Source organism: Lotus japonicus, chromosome 4, assembly GCF_012489685.1.
Source record: "Lotus japonicus ecotype B-129 chromosome 4, LjGifu_v1.2".
In the NCBI taxonomy this organism is placed as follows: Eukaryota; Viridiplantae; Streptophyta; class Magnoliopsida; order Fabales; family Fabaceae; genus Lotus; species Lotus japonicus.
This window is the reverse complement of record NC_080044.1, coordinates 865,748-887,014: the sequence shown is the minus strand read 5'-3', so window position 1 is coordinate 887,014 and position 21,267 is coordinate 865,748. Positions and strand designations below refer to the sequence as shown.

The 21,267-nt window shown below is 38.1% G+C and overlaps 2 protein-coding genes and 3 pseudogenes across 2 annotated transcripts; 4 read left to right on the top strand and 1 right to left on the bottom strand.

Moving 5' to 3' along the window:
- Nucleotides 1-4,466: 4,466 nt before the first annotated feature.
- On the top strand, nucleotides 4,467-7,275 carry LOC130711135 (WEB family protein At1g12150-like). The gene is made up of 3 exons (XM_057560631.1): nucleotides 4,467-4,669; nucleotides 4,957-5,138; nucleotides 5,417-7,275. Exons 2-3 carry the CDS (start codon nucleotides 4,986-4,988, stop codon nucleotides 6,965-6,967), a joined length of 1,704 nt encoding a protein of 567 aa, XP_057416614.1. The 5' UTR covers nucleotides 4,467-4,669; nucleotides 4,957-4,985; the 3' UTR covers nucleotides 6,968-7,275.
- Nucleotides 7,276-7,673: 398 nt separating this feature from the next.
- LOC130711136 (phosphatidylinositol/phosphatidylcholine transfer protein SFH9-like) lies at nucleotides 7,674-12,782 on the bottom strand. Its single transcript, XM_057560633.1, has 11 exons — nucleotides 12,520-12,782; nucleotides 12,392-12,420; nucleotides 11,711-11,794; nucleotides 11,562-11,615; nucleotides 11,262-11,339; nucleotides 10,722-10,775; nucleotides 10,558-10,617; nucleotides 10,377-10,472; nucleotides 9,909-10,010; nucleotides 9,701-9,781; nucleotides 7,674-8,240 (listed from the first exon to the last, which is right to left on the bottom strand). The coding sequence occupies exons 1-11, from the start codon at nucleotides 12,572-12,574 to the stop codon at nucleotides 7,959-7,961; spliced, it is 975 nt and encodes a 324-aa protein (XP_057416616.1). The 5' UTR covers nucleotides 12,575-12,782; the 3' UTR covers nucleotides 7,674-7,958.
- A 558-nt stretch (nucleotides 12,783-13,340) lies between these two features.
- On the top strand, nucleotides 13,341-14,779 carry LOC130710612 (sugar transport protein 1-like; annotated as a pseudogene).
- A 74-nt stretch (nucleotides 14,780-14,853) lies between these two features.
- On the top strand, nucleotides 14,854-16,334 carry LOC130710611 (sugar transport protein 1-like; annotated as a pseudogene).
- Nucleotides 16,335-18,425: 2,091 nt separating this feature from the next.
- LOC130710610 (sugar transport protein 1-like) lies at nucleotides 18,426-20,041 on the top strand (annotated as a pseudogene).
- The last annotated feature ends 1,226 nt before the right edge of the window (nucleotides 20,042-21,267 follow it).

The following is a 21,267-nucleotide window of genomic DNA, read 5'->3' as shown; positions in this document are numbered from 1 at the left end:
CACGTTTGCCACTAGTGGAAGACTGAGTACTAGAAGAGCGGGGCTGATTGCTCGCATGGAAGGCAGCAGGCGGAGGGGTCACTGATTCCTCAAGAGAAGCCTGAAAAATAGCATGGCTCTCGACCTTACAAAGAATGTCAGTAAAGAGAGGCAGATGTACCTGATCAAGCTGACCCATGGAAAAATTTGCATACGAGGGGCCAAGACCACGAATAAACCAGTAAACTTTATCATCATTAGGCACAGGTGCACCAATAGCAGCCAACTGATCACAGATAGTGCGAAATTTCCGCCCGTACTCGGAAACTGATAGAGAGCCACGACGCATGAGTTGAAGTTCATCACGAAGATGTAGTTCACGAGCCTTGCTGCGTGAGGCATAAGCAGAGTGTAAAGCAACCCAAACATCAAGAGCTGTGGTGGCGCTTAGAGCTCAGATAAAGCCTCCTTAGTGAGGGAGGAAAGAAACACACTGTTGACATTACGATCTCGAGCCTGCCACTGAGCACAAAGAGGATTTGGAGAAAGAGCACCATTACATAATGGTTGAGCAATAGTTTGAGCAAATGTCTGTTGAGTAAATTCTGGCGGAGGATCGACGGTAGGGTCAACAAGATCATACAAGTTATGATTCTGAAGAAGAGCAGTAATCTGTTTACGTCAGAGAAGGAAATTATTTGGTTTAAGTTTCACCGTAAGCATATGCACCAAAGTGTTGAAGGAAAAAGTCGGAGGAGTAGCATCGGAAGTCATGTGAAAATTTGCAATCTGTAAAAAATCAACCACTGCCAAAGTAGTCAAGTTAAAAGAACCAAAATTAAATGGGCCAGAAAAATAGAAAATAAAAGTCTGGCAGAAAGCTGCAGAAAGATAAGACGAGATGACGAAATCTGGCGGTGGGAGACAAAAAAAAGGAGCGCACGGAAAACCACGGTCTGGCGGCGTGCAGAGACTGGACTGGCAGCATGTGTCGCGCGTGGCAGGTAGCAAGGAGACAACTGTCGGGAAAAGCTGCTGACGCTGTCGGCTGGGCGACAAGACTGACGATGTCGGTTGACAGCGCTGAAAAAGAAAGCGTCTTGTCTGGCGGCGCGACACAAATTTCGAGATGGTAACCAGTACAGTTTTGAAGGCTGCAGCTGGCACGGTTTTCGAGGCAGCTGCAACACAATTTTCGAGGTGGCAATGAAAGAGAAGAAAAGAAAAGGTGGCGGCACAGGGAGAGTTTGGAGGCTAGGGTTTTCAACCTAAACCTGATACCATGTAAGATTGGATACTTTCACCACAAATTGTGTGTGAGGTAGATAATGTTATTTATAATAATAAAAGTACAAAATATGCTAGAAATATTCTGAGACATATTACAAAATAAGTCAATAAATAAATAAAGAAATATCTCTTAGGATATTACACCTATTTATCTCTAACAATGCGTATCTCATAGTTTCTTGGAGACGCTAGCTCAAAGTTGTCGTAGTTTAAAAGAATAGAGGCATCAGAAAATGAACACAATCACAAACAATATTAATTCAATGAAATTTAATTTGTCCAAACAACTTCTACTTAAATTTGTGTCATTCCTTACCCTAATTGCACAGTCGTGGGACATCAGCCTCAAGAATCCTGGTGGAGCTGCAAAGGTTAGGCTGTACAGACGAGCAAATTCAGTTCGGAATAAGGATTGGAGGTTGGGACAGGAAGTTTCATAATAGCCTTCGGACAGTTGTCCAAATGAAAGGTTGTTGGTCATAACAAGAGTTGCAACAGCAAAAAGCAAAAAGGATTTCATTTTTTCTGATTCTGAAGAAGAGCAGTAACTTGTTTACGCCAGAGAAGGAAATTATCTGGTTTAAGTTTCACCGTAAGCATATGCACTAAAGTGTTGAAGGAAAAAGTCGGAGGAATAGCATCGAAAGCCATGTGCACGAGGGAGTTGTGGGTGTACGAAACCATGGAAATTGCTTAATGATTTTAATTTAATTGATATACTTTTGAGTGATGTGGACTGTTTGGGGGTGGTGCATATGTCTAAAGAGGTTTCAGAAGAGGATTATTTGACTAAAATAGGTTGTGGTCTTTAGAAACCCCTATGAGAGGTGTTGACCAAATTCTTTTTCCTTTTTTTCTTGCTTGATGAGGAGGTTATCCTCATGATTTACTTCTAATAAATTCTTTCGAAAAAAATTGCACTGCTACTGCAAATTCATATAACCAATCTTCCACTTTGCAATTAATTATTTTTAGTTGATTTATACATATGATTGAGAAAATTATAGGCTTAAATAAGTTTTTCGTCCCTAACCTTTACCAAATGTTTGGCATTGGTCCCTCGCCGAAGCAAAGGTGGGTTTTAGTCCCTAACATTTATCAAAAGGTTTGGTTTTGGTCCCTCCGGAGCTCTGGGTCAACGCCGGAGCTCCGGTGGCCCATGTGGCATGGCCACGTGGGACTAATGAGGCCAGGTGGAATAAAAAAATTTATTTAAATTAAAAAAAATTAATCTCTCCCTTCATCTAATTAATCTATCTTCCTCACTAATTAATCTTGTACATCATCACTTTCAACACAATATAAATGAATCATAACAAAGTAACATTGACTCCAGTGCTAATTGTTTCAAAACAATATCTCAAATTATTTTTCCAAATAAATCTTAATAGCCACATGAGTTAGCTCCTACGCAGATCTCAGCATACAGAGCACTACAATTTGCCAACCAACAATAAGCCAAAAATTCATCCTTGATTTCTTCTTCATTGATCCTTTTTCCCTCCTCCCCTGTTGCAACCCAGAAATTCATCCCAATCTCCTTCTCCTTACCCCGACCCAGACCAAAACAAATTAACCCACACCCATCTCTGTTAACAAAAAAAGAAAAGAACAGATAGGAATTGGAGAAATTAAGCTGAAGAACAAGTTCAGGTTGAAAACCCAGATGTGCTACGTGGGCTTTGGGTTTCGATGGATCTTGCAGCTCTTCTCCGTCACCTTCCCAACCCCAATTTCAACCCACCCCCTCTTCTCTCTGATAATGGCGATCCCACCCACCGCCGCCACCCTTCACCCCCCAATTTTAAACTACAAGACTTTCTCTCTCTCTCTCTCTCTCAGTTCCCTCTCTTCCTTTCTCTCTTAGAAGTGGTGTTGATACACTTGACCAGCACAAGAGGACGACAGATCTGGCTGATCCATCACGCGACGGTGGTGGATCGACGACAGGGAAAGATTACGGCGGATCTGATTGTGGGTAGATGGCGTAGTGGAGTACCCACCATTTTCACCTTCATGGGACTGGGGGGGGGGGGTTCGCTGGTGATGGTGGTGTTGGGTGGGAGTGTGATGAGAAGAAGGAAGAAGAAGATGAAGGGAATTATGGGTGCCTGGGTTTTGAAGATGAAGAAAATGGTTAAATTTCTAGGTTTTGGAGATGAACTTCTGGTATTTCAATTTCAATGAATGAATGAATTTTTTTTTAACGTATGAATGAATGAAATTAATTAGGAGGCAATTAGGTTTTTATTATTGAGGTTAATTCCCCCTGTTTTTAATTTAAATAAAAAAAAAATATTCCACCTGGCCTCATTAATCCCACGTGGCCATGCCACATGTGCCACCGGAGCTCCGGCGTTGACCCAGAGCTCCGGAGGGACCAAAACCAAACTTTTTGACAAAGGTTAGGGACTAAAACCCACCTTTGCTCCGACGAGGGACCAATGCCAAGCATTTAGTAAAGGTTAGGGACGAAAAACTTATTTAAGCCAAAATTATATGATTGTCAACACTTGGAATGTAATAGGGTGCCTTTCTGTGATGGGAAATGAAGGATCTTGATATGGTGCCTTTCTGTGATGGGTCATGTGTGAAATGGGGAAGAGATTGAAGAAGGGAGAACAAGGAGAAAGACAGAATCATAGAACAATGAAAGGTGCGCGCGGGGGAGTGAAAATTTGAGTTTGAATGTCACATGAAAGTATTTTAAATGAGAGTAAATCGGTATCTCAAGACTATTTTTATTAGCTGTACCTTAAACATAGGTGTTCAGATAAGGATCTCTTCTTCAAAACTCGGTATTAGTTATAATAACAATAACATCAAAGGATGAGTTATTACAATGTAAGGATCAAACGGTATTGATATGCATGTTTTTCTAACAATCGTATAATATTGTATCATTCTAATTTCTAACCATACATGAAGAGAGCCAGCCATTAGATTACATCAAAACATCAGGGATTGAGCTGCACCTTAACTACCCTTCATTAAGGTTATCTTGCCTAATCACATTTACCATGAAATTTCCAACGTGGCCTACCCGAATCTTCCTTCTTTTCCGTATATACCTATGATTTTTAATTATTCACAGGAAAGGTCATTTTTGTATTTAACCAGCCTGTTTTTACTGTCAACAACACCACAAACCTCTCTGTCCTACGAGCCAAAATAGCATAACTAATTCTACATTCTAGCAGATTTAACCAGCCATAATCTGGCCTGTTCTTTTCAAAGGGCTCAAAGCTTTCAGATGTGCAGAAAAGTTGGACTCAAAGAACCTACGTTTTCATTAGGGTTCTTTTGAGTTCCAACACCTTTCTCTGGAAATTCATTATCCTGGTTCTAGCTCATCAAGTTAGAAGAGGTTTTCTTCAGGATTCATCTTTGTTTCTCTCACGTAAGAACATTGCTCATTTTGTGATCATTTTCATTTAGTTTAATATTATATGTGTCCTTCAATCTTGCTTGATATTCAATATCAGACAAAATGAAAAATTGGTTGTTTTAAATTAAGTTTGAATTATGAATATGTAGTTATATATGTACAACGTGTTAGAATTATTTATTAATATCAGAGCTGGAAATATTTGAAAGTTTTAAATATTTCCCTGTGCAATTTCATGTTCATATCAAGAGTTATGTTTAGTTTGATCCATGGAATGCTCATTGCAATTTAACTTGCAGATACCCTTTTCAAGTTAGAGCAAAAGAGAATGACAAGCGTCAGAAAGTCGGATTCTCCAAGGGGAGAGGTTGGAGAGATTGACACAAGGGCACCATTCCAATCTGTCAAAGCTGCTGTTACCTTATTTGGTGAAGTAGCTGTCTCTAGGGACAGATATGCTGTCAAGAGAAGGTCATCTGAGGTATACATCAAATATAACTTCTCATTGAACAAATATAGTCAGTTTGGATACGGATCAAAGAGCAGTTATTGGATCTCATCCAATGTTTTTTCTAGTAGATAACCTCAAATTAGTGCTTTTTGGTACGTATCCAAACAGGATCATATGACTGGGGAAAATATCATCTTATTATCCTTGGCAGCTTGATGGCAAAGTTCAAAATTGCATGACACTTTTTTGAGGATGTTTTTGATGTTTGTTATGGCAAAAGATTTTCATGCTTCTTTGGTGATTTGCAGAGTGTATTTGAAAAGGAAACACAGCTTATCTTGACCCAAAGAGAATTGAACAAGATAAAGAAACAGGTGGACAGTGCTGAAGCCACCAAAGCTAAAGCCCTTTCTGAACTTGAGAATGCCACAGAGATCCTTCAGAACTTGATAACCAAGCTCGCCAATGTGAGAGAATCTAAGCAATCGGCAATGGAAGCAGTTGAAATTGTGAGGAATCAGAGCAAAGAATTTGAGAAGACATTATCCTTTAAAGCTATAGGATATGAAGCTTGGAAACAAGAACTAGAACATGCAAGAAAAGAGTACACAGCTACTGTAACTGAACTAGATTCTTGCAAGCAAGAACTCAACAAAATCAGGCAGGATTTTGATGCAGCTTTGGAGGCAAAGATGGCAGCATTCCAGACAGCAGCAGAAGCTCAGCGCTCGGCGAAATTAAACTCTGAAAGGATCAGTGAACTCTCAAAGGAAATTGCAGACATGAAAGCATCAATTGAACAATTGAATGAAGCTCAAGTTGATTTTTACAGAACTGCTAAGGGAGAAGCACAGGAAAAGTTGGAGTCCTTAAAGAATGAATATGACCCCGAACTAGTCCAAAGTCTAGATGCCAAACTTGCTGAAACAAGTGCAGAGATTGAGGTTCTTCAAGAGCAGATGAGAAAGGTTCATGCTTCTCATATGGAATCTGTGAGACTTCTAACTTCAGAGCTTAAAGAAGCCACAAAGACCCTACAGGACGTTGCTGCAGAAGAAACCTCCCTTAAAAAACTAGTGTTTTGTCTTAGGACAGAATTAAGACAAGTGAAGAAGGAGCAAGATGAACTGAAGGAGAAGGAACAGGCTGCAGAGGCTCTTTCTGCTAACCTCACTGGTGAACTGCAAGAGAGCATGGAAGTTGCAAGGCCTCAGCCAGGCACCGTGGAGGATCTAGAAGCTAATATCTTTTACAAGCAGAGTATGAAACTCCAGAGGCTAAAATCCGAGACAGAAGATGCCAGAAGAGAAGCAGAAGAGACGAGCAGAAAAGCTCAAGGGCTGAAGCAAGAAGCAGAAAAATCCCGAGCAGCGGCAGAAGAAGCAGAGAAAAAACTTGAGCTTCTTCTGAAAGAGGCTAAAGCAGCAAAAGCAGCAAAGCAAAGAGCCATGAAGGAGATGAAGATTTTGTCTGACGTGCATAGTAGAGCCTCCAATCCAAAATTCGGTGGTAAGATCAAAATGTCAAGAGAAGAGTTTGAGTCACTTAGAGGAAAAGTCAAGGAATGTGAAGATTTGGTTGAAAAGAAAGAGGGAGCTGTCATGGCTGAGCTACAAGCAATCTACGCAAGAAAAAATGAACTACACAGAAAGGTGGAAGCTAATCTGAAAGCAATTGAGGAAACAAATGCTGCAACTGAGACTGCTTTGTGGTATACAGAAATGGCAGATTCTGCAAAAGTGGCAATTGAGAATGAACTTAAAAGATGGCGTCAACAAGAACAGGTGGTGGTGGCTAATGCATCTTCCCAGATATCGGTTCATCCTTCAAGACTAATCTCATTGAGAACCAAGAAGTGAAATCAGTCATCTTAGAGATTCAGATGTCAAATGGGAAAGGACACATCTTCTTGGTTGTTGTGTTGGCTTTCTATCCTTCTCTTGGAAGACTCCAGACACTGGACGATCACTTATATATCAACTAACTCTTCCATATGCTTGGAAACCATGTTTATGTTTCCATCTTTCAAAAATAAAATCAACAAAGAAAAACGAGCTTTTGCAAATACAAATTCTGATTCCTATCTTGCTGGTTTTTTTTTCTTCATGTTCTTAGGACCTTTACTACAGATGTTTGTGGCTCTTGAATATTCCTGAGAAAGAGTAAGATGTAGCCGTTCATAAGGGCCTAGCCTATTATGTATCATCACACAAAGCTAAAGAAAATTAACGTACAGGATATAAAGCAAACTCTGTCTTATTATGCATGGTAATTGGTTTCTCAAAGTAACTGTGCTTGCAATGCAATGGTTGTGCAATATAACGCCCATGTAGTAATCCAATAGTCATTATCATCAAAAAGTAGTAACACAATTCAAGGTCCAGGCATTGAAGTAGATTGGATGGACTGAGACTAATATCATAATTAAAGTATCAAGTAAATAACAATCTTCTTGCCATGTAAAAAAAGAATTTGCCACAAAGAAAAATATTATATTCGTACTCCTTATTTTCAAGTACGATGCTCTATTTATTTTGAGAAAATTATGAAGACAAAAGGTCAAACTTTGAGATGAAACATGATGCAAAATATTATATTTGACTCTGCATTATGGAACAATGCAAAGCTGGGAGTCTGGGACTCGCATTATGCAGACTACCATTGAATTTCTGTTAACATACATACACAACTCTTTCTAATTCTGCTGAATCCTGATAGAAGTGATTTGGATGAATAGCCCTTCTATAGTATATATATATATATATATATATATATATATATATATATATATTTGCAGTACTGGCAAAAACCTTTGATTTTGAGGTCTCAACTGAAAATCCTAAATCAGAATTAGTTACCGTTGCCGCTAACAAATTTGTGCAACTCTGACTCTATAGTCTTAGAAATCTCTGCATCATCATCCGGAGGTTCTGGAAAATCTACATGAAACGATCCCTGCTTGATGGGTGCAACAGCTTCACGGAGTCTGGCTTGCTGATTGATGTAATGGTACAGCTGTTGGTGGAAGGGATGATCCAAGGAATAGCAATTTTCACTTCCACCTTCTCTATGTTTGGATGATCCAGAGCCTTCTCTTTTACAGAAATGTGGCAAAGATGCGTAATCCATGATCTACACGCCAAATTTAATTCATTAGATTCAACTAGAAAATATAAAAACAAACAGAAGGTACCATAGAATAGGCCTTCAATTTTTTAAAAGAACCACCACGTGAATACTGAAAGGAATAAAAAGTGAAGTTGAAGTTAAACATGCACTTCCATCATAGATGGTTCTGACTCTTATAAAAGGAAAGATGCACTTTTTAGAAGGATTATACTTATTAATTGAAAATTAATAATCGAAATTTCAATATATAGCACAGAGGGTGGTGTTTTTCCTTATATACATGTGATGAGATGACACAATTTCACTGTTGTACTCATTACAGAAAATTATTATGATTAACTTTAATAAATCAAATTCAACTAATATTATGTATATGTTGCATGTCTAAAGATTATTCTTAGGAGAGAATAACATCATTATAACAGAGTTCCAAATTTTAGGGAACTCGAAAGCCGGATAGTGATGGCACAAGATAGGTACTAGTGGTTAGTGGCTAATTAGGGGTTAATAGATACTCCCTCCGTTCCCATTTAACTGTCCGGGAAGAGAAGAAACACACATATTAAGGAGTGCAATTAATTTTGTTGGTTTTCATAAAAGTAGTATTTGTTTTTCATTTTTACCCTTTAGATTGCATTTTATCTTTCTTCATTTGTTGTTCTGATAAGGGTATTAGTTGTAAAAACATCATTTAATGCTCCCTTGAAATGCTAAATGGACAGTTAAATAGGAACAAATTATTTTTCTCAAAGTGGACAGACAAATAGGAACGGAGGGAGTAGTTAGTTGGGGGTGGGAGTTAATTAGAGAGGGAGTCTATAAATAAGAGAGTTAGAAAGATTGTGGGATATCTTTGTATTCACTTTGGAAATTAGGGTTAGAGAGCGTTGGGTCTCTATGGGGTTTAGGGAGGGTGTTTGGTATCCCTTCATTGTATCTTTCCCGTAATTCCTATTTGGGAATTCTTGCTGATAATACATTTCATAATTTCTGGGTTCTATCAGCACATGTGTTAGAGAATGATACCACTCTGATACCATATTAGAATTCGGGTCATACATAACTCTACCGTAGAAGCTAGCTCAAGGTTGAAGATTGCACTATCCTTTATAAGGACTTATTTTGGCTATATCTCTAGTCTATGTGAGACTGGGACCTTCAATAGACAGCAATGTAGTCTTTTATCTGCGGCAATTCATGCCTAGTTGGCTTCTTTATGACCTGTGCTGTTCTGCTAATGCCTTTAAGTGCAGTAGGATGGTGTGCTTTGTTTTCCTGAGTGATGCCTCTGTTTGTATGCATTCTTTACTGTTTACCTTTAAGAGGAAAACATACCCTCTACTTATGAATTTCTCTCTCAAATGAATTTCTCTCTCCAAGAGTCTTGCTCAAAGAAACAAAGGAAAAGTAACAAAACAAAGAAGAATCAATGGGGAAAACAAAACAAAAACACAAAAACTTACTTTCAGCAGCTCATCCCGTCCACAACCCGGTAAGACCTGCATTTTTCTTCTCGTCCTCTCTTGTAAAAGAGGCTTCACAACCTGTTAATGCTGAGTTTTTAACATCATGCTAAGGTCTCAATAGGAACTCAACATAAACCACTACATGCAGGAAACTAAGTCATAAGGGATAATGTCTTTTTTTTTTCTTTTAAAAATGAATTCTCACCTTCCAACAAGCTGAAAATATGTATGGAGCATTAACAACGAAATAAGTATGTGTCTTCTCAGGGTAGTTAAGATCATCAATGGATGATATAATAGTTAGCAACTGCATCAGCAAGAACAAGTCAATGATATAGGATATATAAAACATAGTAGGAAAAAGTTGAACACTTTCTGCTTTATGAAATTTTTCATGAAGCAGTAATAAGAGTGTGACTGACTCCAAATCTGGAGCAAGATTTTGCGCATAATACTTTCAGATATGTCATAGTTTATTTATCCTTGTCTGTTCATGATCATTCTTACACATTATCACACTAGTTCATTGTACAGAACTCTATAAAGCCAGATAAGATTATTCAGTATTCACCATTCAAATATGACTACAGATAATGCCTTATGAATACACCATTCATTAGCCATGGGTATGCCAGTGCTGCTGGAAAAATTAGAAGGGGGAGCTAAAAAGTACCTTAATCTGATTCAAAGCTGACAGCTTCAGACCAGTCATGTCTAAAATCTTAACACAATTGGTAATAGGTCGCCCATGCTTCCTTGATACAGAAGGCTACAGCCATATATGGGTCAAAACAGAGACAAAAAAAAAACACTACTAATTGATCAACAAAGAAAACTCTGAACAGTGTACTCACCAAGATAACACGATCACGATATTCATTAATTTGAATGTGAGACTGCACATAATAATGGACCTGCATGCCAGAAGATATTAGACAATTTAGCTTCAGGTAAAGTAATAAATAGTTCTCCAAACAAAGTGAAATCCCTTTTTCCTTTTTCTAATGATTAAACTTACAGATGCTTTGTCAAATGTGCTATGCCCAACACCAAGTGCAAAGACAGGAAGACCCTGAAGAGGAAGGAAGAACAAGAAGCATACAAATTAAAAATAAATAAGGAAGCGATCATGCTTGATGTTACAACTACTTTCCACAAGAACCCATACGAACAGTCCTAATTGGTTGAATTATTCTACATTTAAGCAAATTATCATGTTTTATGGCAAACCATCCAATATATTAGAGACATTTGTTTTTCCGAGGGTTTCGTCTAAAACTTCTTCACGTTATATAGCATTACTCATAAGGAAATACACTAATGAAGTCCTATCATTTTAATCAATGTCAGTAAAAATGTGCATAGGACTAGGAGGCCTATCACTTTTTGGCAAGCAAACACTTTCACATAAAGCACAACAAATATAAAATTGAATGAGAAAAATATTATGTTTGGGAATGAGGACCTCTTTTGAGTACCATCATAACCCCATTTTCCCTTAAAGTACAACTAAGATGAAATGGAATGAGAAAAAAAAATTATGTTCGAGAATGAGCACCTCTCTTGTATACCCTGACAATCCTATGAGCTGTGAATCACGTATTGCTCTGTATAAATCAGGAGGAACAATTGGTTTCTGAAAAAGGAATCACCATACAAACACATGTTATGTAATAGATTACCAGCATCAAAATTTACTGCTAGTGCATTTACAAGATACATGATGTTGCCATTATTTTAAAAATATCAAGCAACATGGATAGAAGGAGCAAGTCTCTCTAAAATACAGGCAAAAAAGCTTCTAAAATAATGAACTGATAAAGAAATCAAGTAAAGGGCCACCATAACTCAAACTTACAGATAATATATTGTCAATCTCATTTTGTACTCTCCATTGTAAGCAATCAACCAACTGAAACACAACACAAACATGATGCACATTTAAGTTAAATACAGTCAAGAACATATTTGCAAGAAAAACAATGAGACTTCCATTGTATATCTTACCATTTTATGGGCCTTGGAAAGATCCCACTCCCTTGCTTTTAGAAACCGTATCAAAGTTTCAGTGACATGTCCTTGACGAACATTCTGCAGATTAAAGTGATCAAATCCCAAAGGAGAGGAATAGAAGAAAGTTATCATTATGTACACCAAGAATGCCAACAAATAATTGGAACCCATGGTGTTTTAAATTAGACTATTGATTTTTGTACCATCCTCACACATTCTCTCCCCGCCTAAATTTACCGCGCTTATGTTTGCAGGAACCAATTACACACCGCAATCATAAGTGCGAAACACAAATTATAAATTCGGCAAATTATAAATGCGTAAAAATGACAAAAGGGGATGGCATGAAAATGTAAAGGGGTGGTGCCAAAATTAATACCCTTTAAATTAAGGTCAGCTTGTCAGAAAGAGTTATTTTTTAGCTTTTTTGGTTAAGTGCTTGTTAACCGATTGCTAAAGAATCCCAGATTTCATAAAAAAAATATACAAACAATTGAATATAATAACCTTTCATGACTAAATTCTAGTATTTCCAGAGACAGAAAGTACTTATTAGATATTACTGTTAAATTGGTCAGAGCATAGTTGGTCAATATAATATTTCTAGAGAAAAAGATAAGTTGAAGATTATTTGAGCCGTGTTAGAAAAAGGAATGAAAGAGAGAAAGTGCTAACCTGAAACGTTGTCTTCAATGGCTCCTCAACTAGCAGTAGCAGAAGAGAAAATGGAAAAAAAAGTTAGAAGAAGCCAAAAAGAGACATGGAAGAGAAGAAAGGAAAGAGGTGGTTGGTTGTTCAGCTACCTTGGTCCATCAATGTCTGAAAGTGGTTGATGGCATCCATGGAAGCAAGCTCCATATTGGTTGCTGAGTTGAGTTGTTGAGACACAGTGTTGGTTGCTGCATCTGCAGTTGAAAGTTGAAAATGAGAATCTCTGAGAGAGAAAGAGATGAAGGAAGGGAAGGTAAGGCTATATATAAAAATGAATAAAAGAAAAAAGAGTGAATTGTCAATGAGTCAGTCAGTCAATGATGAACGGTCAGAAGAAGAAAACAGAGATTCAAGAAAGGCGGGCCTACCACCAAGTCATCCCCCGGCGGCCTGCTTACAATTTTCAATCTTTCTCTACAATTTTATTTTCTCTAGTTTTATGTTATCCATTCATATTAATTTTTGTAATCTCATATTAATTTAGGTTAGGTGTTCTCTTTCGTAAAAGAAAATAAGTTAATTATTCAACAATATTTTAAGTTAATTGTACAATTTCTTTTAATTACAAATAAGGAAGGGTAAGCCGTTCATGAAAGCGAAATGTTTTAATCATAAAACTGAAATATGTTTCGCAACTAAAAAAACTAAAAGATTAATATAAATAATTAATAATTTATATGATATATTAAATATTTTAAGATTTTTATCCAAATAAAGTCGCTCTAACATTTTTTCCTTAAGCCCCAAAATATCTATACATGACACTGGACATGAACGTGCTATTGTGATAGTTGTCCTAAGTGTTTTCTTCAATACATATTTCTTCGGCTATTTTCTCTCACCTAAATTTTCCCACTTTGTGGTTGGCTACCTTGAAGAGAGAAATACACTCCCATATAGGTTTTTGAAGGAGATGGACAAGGCTGAGATAGAAAATGTCCCAAGCTCCGGTCATTGCGCCATAGACTATTGGCAGATGTACACGACCATGGATAAGAGTTAAGAAAGACATAGATGAGTGATCCGAATATTTGATTATTAACTCTCAACATTTAAAAAAAAAAAGGTAATTTCTCAATGCAATATGCAAAATGGTAATGATAGATGGTTGGATAAATCTAACGGCTTAGATGTGTGATTCGAATCCTATATAAGGAGGTCAGGGTGAGGTCCGAACACAATCCAACCAGAAAAAATGAGGAGATCCATTTTGCTTTTTGTTTTTGCCATGCTTGTCCAACTTTCATTTGGCCTCGGAAAACTACTATGAACTTTCATGTCCTAACTTGGAACCCTTTCAAGTCCAGACAGAATACCTACGGGCTACGTCTGTATGTGCCCTACAACACCAGTCTTATTCAAGTAGTGTTTAATTATTTTAGATTAGGGCAATATACATCATTAAGGGTTTTGATTTGTTTTCAAGTATTAAAATAACTAAGAGAAGTGTTAATAAAAGAAATTAACACTGTGATAGAACTATCGAGTTATATTAAAATTTTATATTCTTTTCCATATGTGTGTGTGCGCGCGCGTGCGTGCATGCGTGTGTATTGTTTATAGAATTTTATTGTCATCCATTTACAGTTACTACTGTAATAAGTTTTTCAAAATTAAAATTGCTCAAAGTGAAGCCTCTATGCAAGTGGAGCACCATTGGAGGAACCTACTGGAGAGGAAGTACCGACCCAACCTCACCATGGCCATATTGATCCCATTCTACCAGCAATTTTCTGGGATCAATGTGATCATGTTCTATGCACCTGTCATGTTCAGTTCCATTGGATTTAAGGACGATGCTTCACTCATGTCGGTCGTGATTACCGGCGTGGTGAACGTCGTTGCTACATGTGTATCCATATATGGAGTTGATAGGTGGGGGAGGAGAGCTCTTTTCCTTGAATGAGGGGTTCAGATGATGATATGTCAGGCCGTAATTGCTGCTGCTATCGGAGCAAGGTTTGGAGTAGATGGGAACCCTGGACATTTGCCACCTTGGTATGCTACAGTTGTGGTGGTCTTCATTTGCCTATATGTAGCAGGGTTTGCCTGGTCATGGGCCCCCTTGGTTGGTTGATGCTCAGTGAGATTTTCCCACTGGAGATTCGCTCAGTAGCCCAGAGTATCACCGTATCGGTGAACATGGTCTTCACTTTCTTGGTGGCGCAGATTTTTCTGATGATGCTTTGGCACTTGAAGTTCGGCATGTTCATCTTCTTCAGCTTCTTTGTGTTCCTGATGACAGTTTTCATCTACCACTTCCTGCCTGAAACTAAGGGCATCCCAATTGATGAGATGGGCCAGGTTTGGAGGGCGCACCCTTATTGGTCCAAATTTGTTGAGCACGATTGATAGGTGACTTGCCCATCTTTATTTTGGCAGTGAAGTGAAGCAATTGATGAAGTGAAAGTGCTGGAGTCATCGGTATGTTGGATTTACAAGTGAAGGGAAGGGCTGAAGTTTTCTCTGTTCAAGAGTTGTGTCAAAGATTCTTATCTTATCTTATGTGTTTAGGGGACCCACAAGGGCTTTTGTGGGCTGCATGAGAACTATAATGTTGATTGAACATAATAAGCAGGGGAACATGGTATATCTCCTTCCCTACCCTTCAAACAAGGGGAAAATTAAGATCTGAGTAAATGGTTTTCATTGTTTTTTTGTTTTTGGGAAAAGTATACAATATATGAACTATAATGTGCGATTCGAATCCTATATAAGGAGGCCAGGGCGAGGTCCGAACACAATCCAACCAGAAAAATGAGGAGATCCATTTTGCTTTTTGTTTTTGCCATGCTTGTCCAACTTTCATTTGGCCTCGGAAAACTACTATGAACTTTCATGTCCTAACTTGGAACCCTTTCATGTCCAGACAGAATACCTACGTCTGTATGTGCCCTACAGCACCAGTCTTATTCAAGTAGTGTTTAATTATTTTAGATTAGGGCAATATACATCATTAAGGGTTTTGATTTGTTTTCAAGTATTAAAATAACTAAGAGAAGTGTTAATAAAAGAAATTAACAATGTGATAGAACTATCGAGTTATATTAAAATTTTATATTCTTTTCCATATGTGTGTGTGCGCGCGCGTGCGTGCATGCGTGCGTATTGTTTATAGAATTTTATTGTCATCCATTTACAGTTACTACTGTAATAAGTTTTTCAAAATTAAAATTGCTCAAAGTGAAGCCTCTATGCAAGTGGAGCACCCTTGGAGGAACCTACTGGAGAGGAAGTACCAACCCAACCTCACCATGGCCATATTGATCCCATTCTTCCAGCAATTTTATGGGATCAATGTGATCATGTTCTATGCACCTGTCATGTTCAGCTCAATTGGATTTAAGGACGATGCTTGACTCATGTCGGTCGTGATTACCGGCGTGGTGAACGTCGTTGCTACATGTGTATCCATATATGGAGTTGATAGGTGGGGGAGGAGAGCTCTTTTCCTTGAAGGAGGGGTTCAGATGATGATATGTCAGGCCGTAATTGCTGCTGCTATCGGAGCAAGGTTTGGAGTTGATGGGAACCCTGGACATTTGCCACCTTGGTATGCTATAGTTGTGGTGGTCTTCATTTGCCTATATGTAGCAGGGTTTGCCTGGTCATGGGCCCCCTTGGTTGGTTGATGCTCAGTGAGATTTTCCCACTGGAGATTCGCTCAGTAGCCCAGAGTATCACCGTATCGGTGAACATGGTCTTCACTTTCTTGGTGGCGCAGATTTTCCTGATGATGCTTTGGCACTTGAAGTTCGGCATGTTCATCTTCTTCAGCTTCTTTGTGTTCCTGATGACAGTTTTCATCTACCACTTCCTGCCTAAAACTAAGGGCATCCCAATTGATGAGACGGGCCAAGTTTGGAGGGCGCACCCTTATTGGTCCAGATTTGTTGAGCACGATTGATAGGTGACTTGCTCATCTTTATTTTGGCAGTGAAGTGAAGCAATTGATGAAGTGAAAGTGCTGGAGTCATCGGTATGTTGGATTTACAAGTGAAGGGAAGGGCTGAAGTTTTCTCTGTTCAAGAGTTGTGTCAAAGATTCTTATCTTATCTTATGTGTTTAGGGGACCCACAAGGGCTTTTGTGGGCTGCATGAGAACTATAATGTTGATTGAACAGAATAAGCAGGGGAACATGGTATATTTAAGATCTGAGTAAATGGTTTTCATTGTTTTTTTTTTGTTTTTGGGAAAAGTATACAATATATGAACTATAATGTGTGATTCGAATCCTATATAAGGAGGTCAGGGCGAGGTCCGAACACAATCCAACCAGAAAAAATGAGGAGATCCATTTTGCTTTTTGTTTTTGCCATGCTTGTCCAACTTTCATTTGGCCTCGGAAAACTACTATGAACTTTCATGTCCTAACCTGGAACCCTTTCATGTCCAGATAGAATACCCGCGTCTGTATGTGCTAATTAAGCCCTACAACACCAGCAGGATTTGTGCGGCTCTCATTTCATGACTGTGTCATTCACGTAAGGAAGTAATTAAATAGTATTTCATATTTTTGGACTTGAGGAGGAAAACAACCAGTAAGTTACAGATTAAGGTAGAAAAACCTTATTTTAGCGAAAAGATATTTTAAGAGAAGAAGAAAGATGCATTTTTCACCCAAAAGTGCAATTCCATACATAGTTTATATTTCATTTCCTGCAGTTACATCATGTATTTGATTGTTTTATTTCTAAATGAAAAGCCTATTTTATTTTTAATAAAACTTTTTAAAATAATTTTTTTTCTTAAATTTAACATTAACCACTAATCTGCGAGGTGTAGTAATACATTCTCCTTTCCCCACTCATGCGCAAGATTTAGTGATACACTTTGCATGTTTTAACAACGATCGTTACCATAATAATTTTATTCAAAAAACTCCATATATTGAATCAATTGTATCTGCCCTCGCACGAGTCTTATTCAAGTAGTGTTTAATTCTTTTAGATTAGGGCAATATACATCATTAAGGGTTTTGATTTGTTTTCAAGTATTAAAAGAACTAAGAGAAGTGTTAATAAAATAAATTAACACTGTGATAGAACTATCGAGTTATATTAAAATTTTATATTTTTTTCCATATACATGTGTGTGTGCGTGTGCGTGTGCGCGTGCGTGCGTGCAAGTGTGTGTATCGTTTATAGAATTTTATTGTCAGTCCATGTAACACTTACTACCGTAAGAAGTTTTTCAAAATTAAAATTGCTCAAATCATATCTAGGGTCATTATTAAACATGTTAACTATTTTATCTATTGAAAGAGAAATGTTTTAATTATAAAACTATGAAATATGTTTCGTAGTTTGGCGCTGCATTCACATGATTGACTACTTCGTCCCTAGGGACCCCAAATGCATCAGCAATTCGACCCATTTGCCTTTGTAACGGCTGATAGAAATTTTTAGTATTCTGAATCAAGGGGTTAAACACAATTCCTATATGTTGTGCAAACATGTTGACCATTTCATTATTGCTATCATCCATTTGTTGTCTCAACACATTGACAGTAATATTAGTTAAGGCATTCCCTAAAGTGGATGCACGTATTCCAACTATCCCCCGGGGATAACCATTGTTTCGAACTCCCATATTAGAAGCCGAAGCCAAGGGACCCTATGGATACCACTATATCATAATAGACTGAAGGGAATGTTCCTATTCCGGTCATCAACCCCGGAGGCATGCCATACGGTAGATTCACCTGTAAGTTCATCAGTGGGGGTCTATAGACCCCTGTAACTACTAGCGCACCACTGGTCATGGGCCCCCTTGGTTGGTTGATGCTCAGTGAGATTTTCCCACTGGAGATTCGCTCAGTAGCCTAGAGTATCACCGTATCGGTGAACATGGTCTTCACTTTCTTGGTGGCGCAGATTTTTCTGATGATGCTTTGGCACTTGAAGTTCGGCATGTTCATCTTCTTCAGCTTCTTTGTGTTCCTGATGACAGTTTTCATCTACCACTTCCTGCCTGAAACTAAGGGCATCCCAATTGATGAGATGGGCCAGGTTTGGAGGGCGCACCCTTATTGGTCCAAATTTGTTGAGCACGATTGATAGGTGACTTGCCCATCTTTATTTTGGCAGTGAAGTGAAGCAATTGATGAAGTGAAAGTGCTGGAGTCATCGGTATGTTGGATTTACAAGTGAAGGGAAGGGCTGAAGTTTTCTCTGTTCAAGAGTTGTGTCAAAGATTCTTATCTTATCTTATGTGTTTAGGGGACCCACAAGGGCTTTTGTGGGCTGCATGAGAACTATAATGTTGATTGAACAGAATAAGCAGGGGAACATGGTATATCTCCTTCCCTACCCTTCAAACAAGGGGAAAATTAAGATCTGAGTAAATGGTTTTCATTGTTTTTTTGTTTTTGGGAAAAGTATACAATATATGAACTATAATGTGCGATTCGAATCCTATATAAGGAGGCCAGGGCGAGGTCCGAACACAATCCAACCAGAAAAATGAGGAGATCCATTTTGCTTTTTGTTTTTGCCATGCTTGTCCAACTTTCATTTGGCCTCGGAAAACTACTATGAACTTTCATGTCCTAACTTGGAACCCTTTCATGTCCAGACAGAATACCTACGTCTGTATGTGCCCTACAGCACCAGTCTTATTCAAGTAGTGTTTAATTATTTTAGATTAGGGCAATATACATCATTAAGGGTTTTGATTTGTTTTCAAGTATTAAAATAACTAAGAGAAGTGTTAATAAAAGAAATTAACAATGTGATAAAACTATCGAGTTATATTAAAATTTTATATTCTTTTCCATATGTGTGTGTGCGCGCGCGTGCGTGCAGGCGTGCGTATTGTTTATAGAATTTTATTGTCATCCATTTACAGTTACTACTGTAATAAGTTTTTCAAAATTAAAATTCAAAAAGGGAAGCCTCTATGCAAGTGGAGCACCCTTGGAGGAACCTACTGGAGAGGAAGTACCAACCCAACCTCACCATGGCCATATTGATCCCATTCTTCCAGCAATTTTATGGGATCAATGTGATCATGTTCTATGCACCTGTCATGTTCAGCTCAATTGGATTTAAGGACGATGCTTGACTCATGTCGGTCGTGATTACCGGCGTGGTGAACGTCGTTGCTACATGTGTATCCATATATGGAGTTGATAGGTGGGGGAGGAGAGCTCTTTTCCTTGAAGGAGGGGTTCAGATGATGATATGTCAGGCCGTAATTGCTGCTGCTATCGGAGCAAGGTTTGGAGTTGATGGGAACCCTGGACATTTGCCACCTTGGTATGCTATAGTTGTGGTGGTCTTCATTTGCCTATATGTAGCAGGGTTTGCCTGGTCATGGGCCCCCTTGGTTGGTTGATGCTCAGTGAGATTTTCCCACTGGAGATTCGCTCAGTAGCCCAGAGTATCACCGTATCGGTGAACATGGTCTTCACTTTCTTGGTGGCGCAGATTTTCCTGATGATGCTTTGGCACTTGAAGTTCGGCATGTTCATCTTCTTCAGCTTCTTTGTGTTCCTGATGACAGTTTTCATCTACCACTTCCTGCCTAAAACTAAGGGCATCCCAATTGATGAGACGGGCCAAGTTTGGAGGGCGCACCCTTATTGGTCCAGATTTGTTGAGCACGATTGATAGGTGACTTGCTCATCTTTATTTTGGCAGTGAAGTGAAGCAATTGATGAAGTGAAAGTGCTGGAGTCATCGGTATGTTGGATTTACAAGTGAAGGGAAGGGCTGAAGTTTTCTCTGTTCAAGAGTTGTGTCAAAGATTCTTATCTTATCTTATGTGTTTAGGGGACCCACAAGGGCTTTTGTGGGCTGCATGAGAACTATAATGTTGATTGAACAGAATAAGCAGGGGAACATGGTATATTTAAGATCTGAGTAAATGGTTTTCATTGTTTTTTTTTTGTTTTTGGGAAAAGTATACAATATATGAACTATAATGTGTGATTCGAATCCTATATAAGGAGGTCAGGGCGAGGTCCGAACACAATCCAACCAGAAAAAATGAGGAGATCCATTTTGCTTTTTGTTTTTGCCATGCTTGTCCAACTTTCATTTGGCCTCGGAAAACTACTATGAACTTTCATGTCCTAACCTGGAACCCTTTCATGTCCAGATAGAATACCCGCGTCTGTATGTGCTAATTAAGCCCTACAACACCAGCAGGATTTGTGCGGCTCTCATTTCATGACTGTGTCATTCACGTAAGGAAGTAATTAAATAGTATTTCATATTTTTGGACTTGAGGAGGAAAACAACCAGTAAGTTACAGATTAAGGTAGAAAAACCTTATTTTAGCGAAAAGATATTTTAAGAGAAGAAGAAAGATGCATTTTTCACCCAAAAGTGCAATTCCATACATAGTTTATATTTCATTTCCTGCAGTTACATCATGTATTTGATTGTTTTATTTCTAAATGAAAAGCCTATTTTATTTTTAATAAAACTTTTTAAAATAATTTTTTTTCTTAAATTTAACATTAACCACTAATCTGCGAGGTGTAGTAATACATTTTCCTTTCCCCACTCATGCGCAAGATTTAGTGATACACTTTGCATGTTTTAACAACGATCGTTACCATAATAATTTTATTCAAAAAACTCCATATATTGAATCAATTGTATCTGCCCTCGCACGAGTCTTATTCAAGTAGTGTTTAATTCTTTTAGATTAGGGCAATATACATCATTAAGGGTTTTGATTTGTTTTCAAGTATTAAAAGAACTAAGAGAAGTGTTAATAAAATAAATTAACACTGTGATAGAACTATCGAGTTATATTAAAATTTTATATTTTTTTCCATATACATGTGTGTGTGCGTGTGCGCGTGCGTGCGTGCGTGCAAGTGTGT

What these genes read in the sequence shown, in the direction of transcription:
- LOC130711136 (XM_057560633.1), bottom strand. Translation starts at nt 12,574, where the DNA reads ATGGAGCTTGCTTCCATGGATGCCATCAACCACTTTCAGACATTGATG. An exon ending in TTTCCAAGGCCCATAAAATG is followed by an intron (nt 11,616 to 11,710) that starts GTAAGATATACA and finishes GTTGTGTTTCAG; the next exon opens with TTGGTTGATTGCTTACAATG. An exon ending in ATCGTGATCGTGTTATCTTG is followed by an intron (nt 10,473 to 10,557) that starts GTGAGTACACTG and finishes ATATGGCTGTAG; the next exon opens with CCTTCTGTATCAAGGAAGCA.
- LOC130711135 (XM_057560631.1), top strand. Translation starts at nt 4,986, where the DNA reads ATGACAAGCGTCAGAAAGTCGGATTCTCCAAGGGGAGAGGTTGGAGAG. An exon ending in TCAAGAGAAGGTCATCTGAG is followed by an intron (nt 5,139 to 5,416) that starts GTATACATCAAA and finishes GGTGATTTGCAG; the next exon opens with AGTGTATTTGAAAAGGAAAC.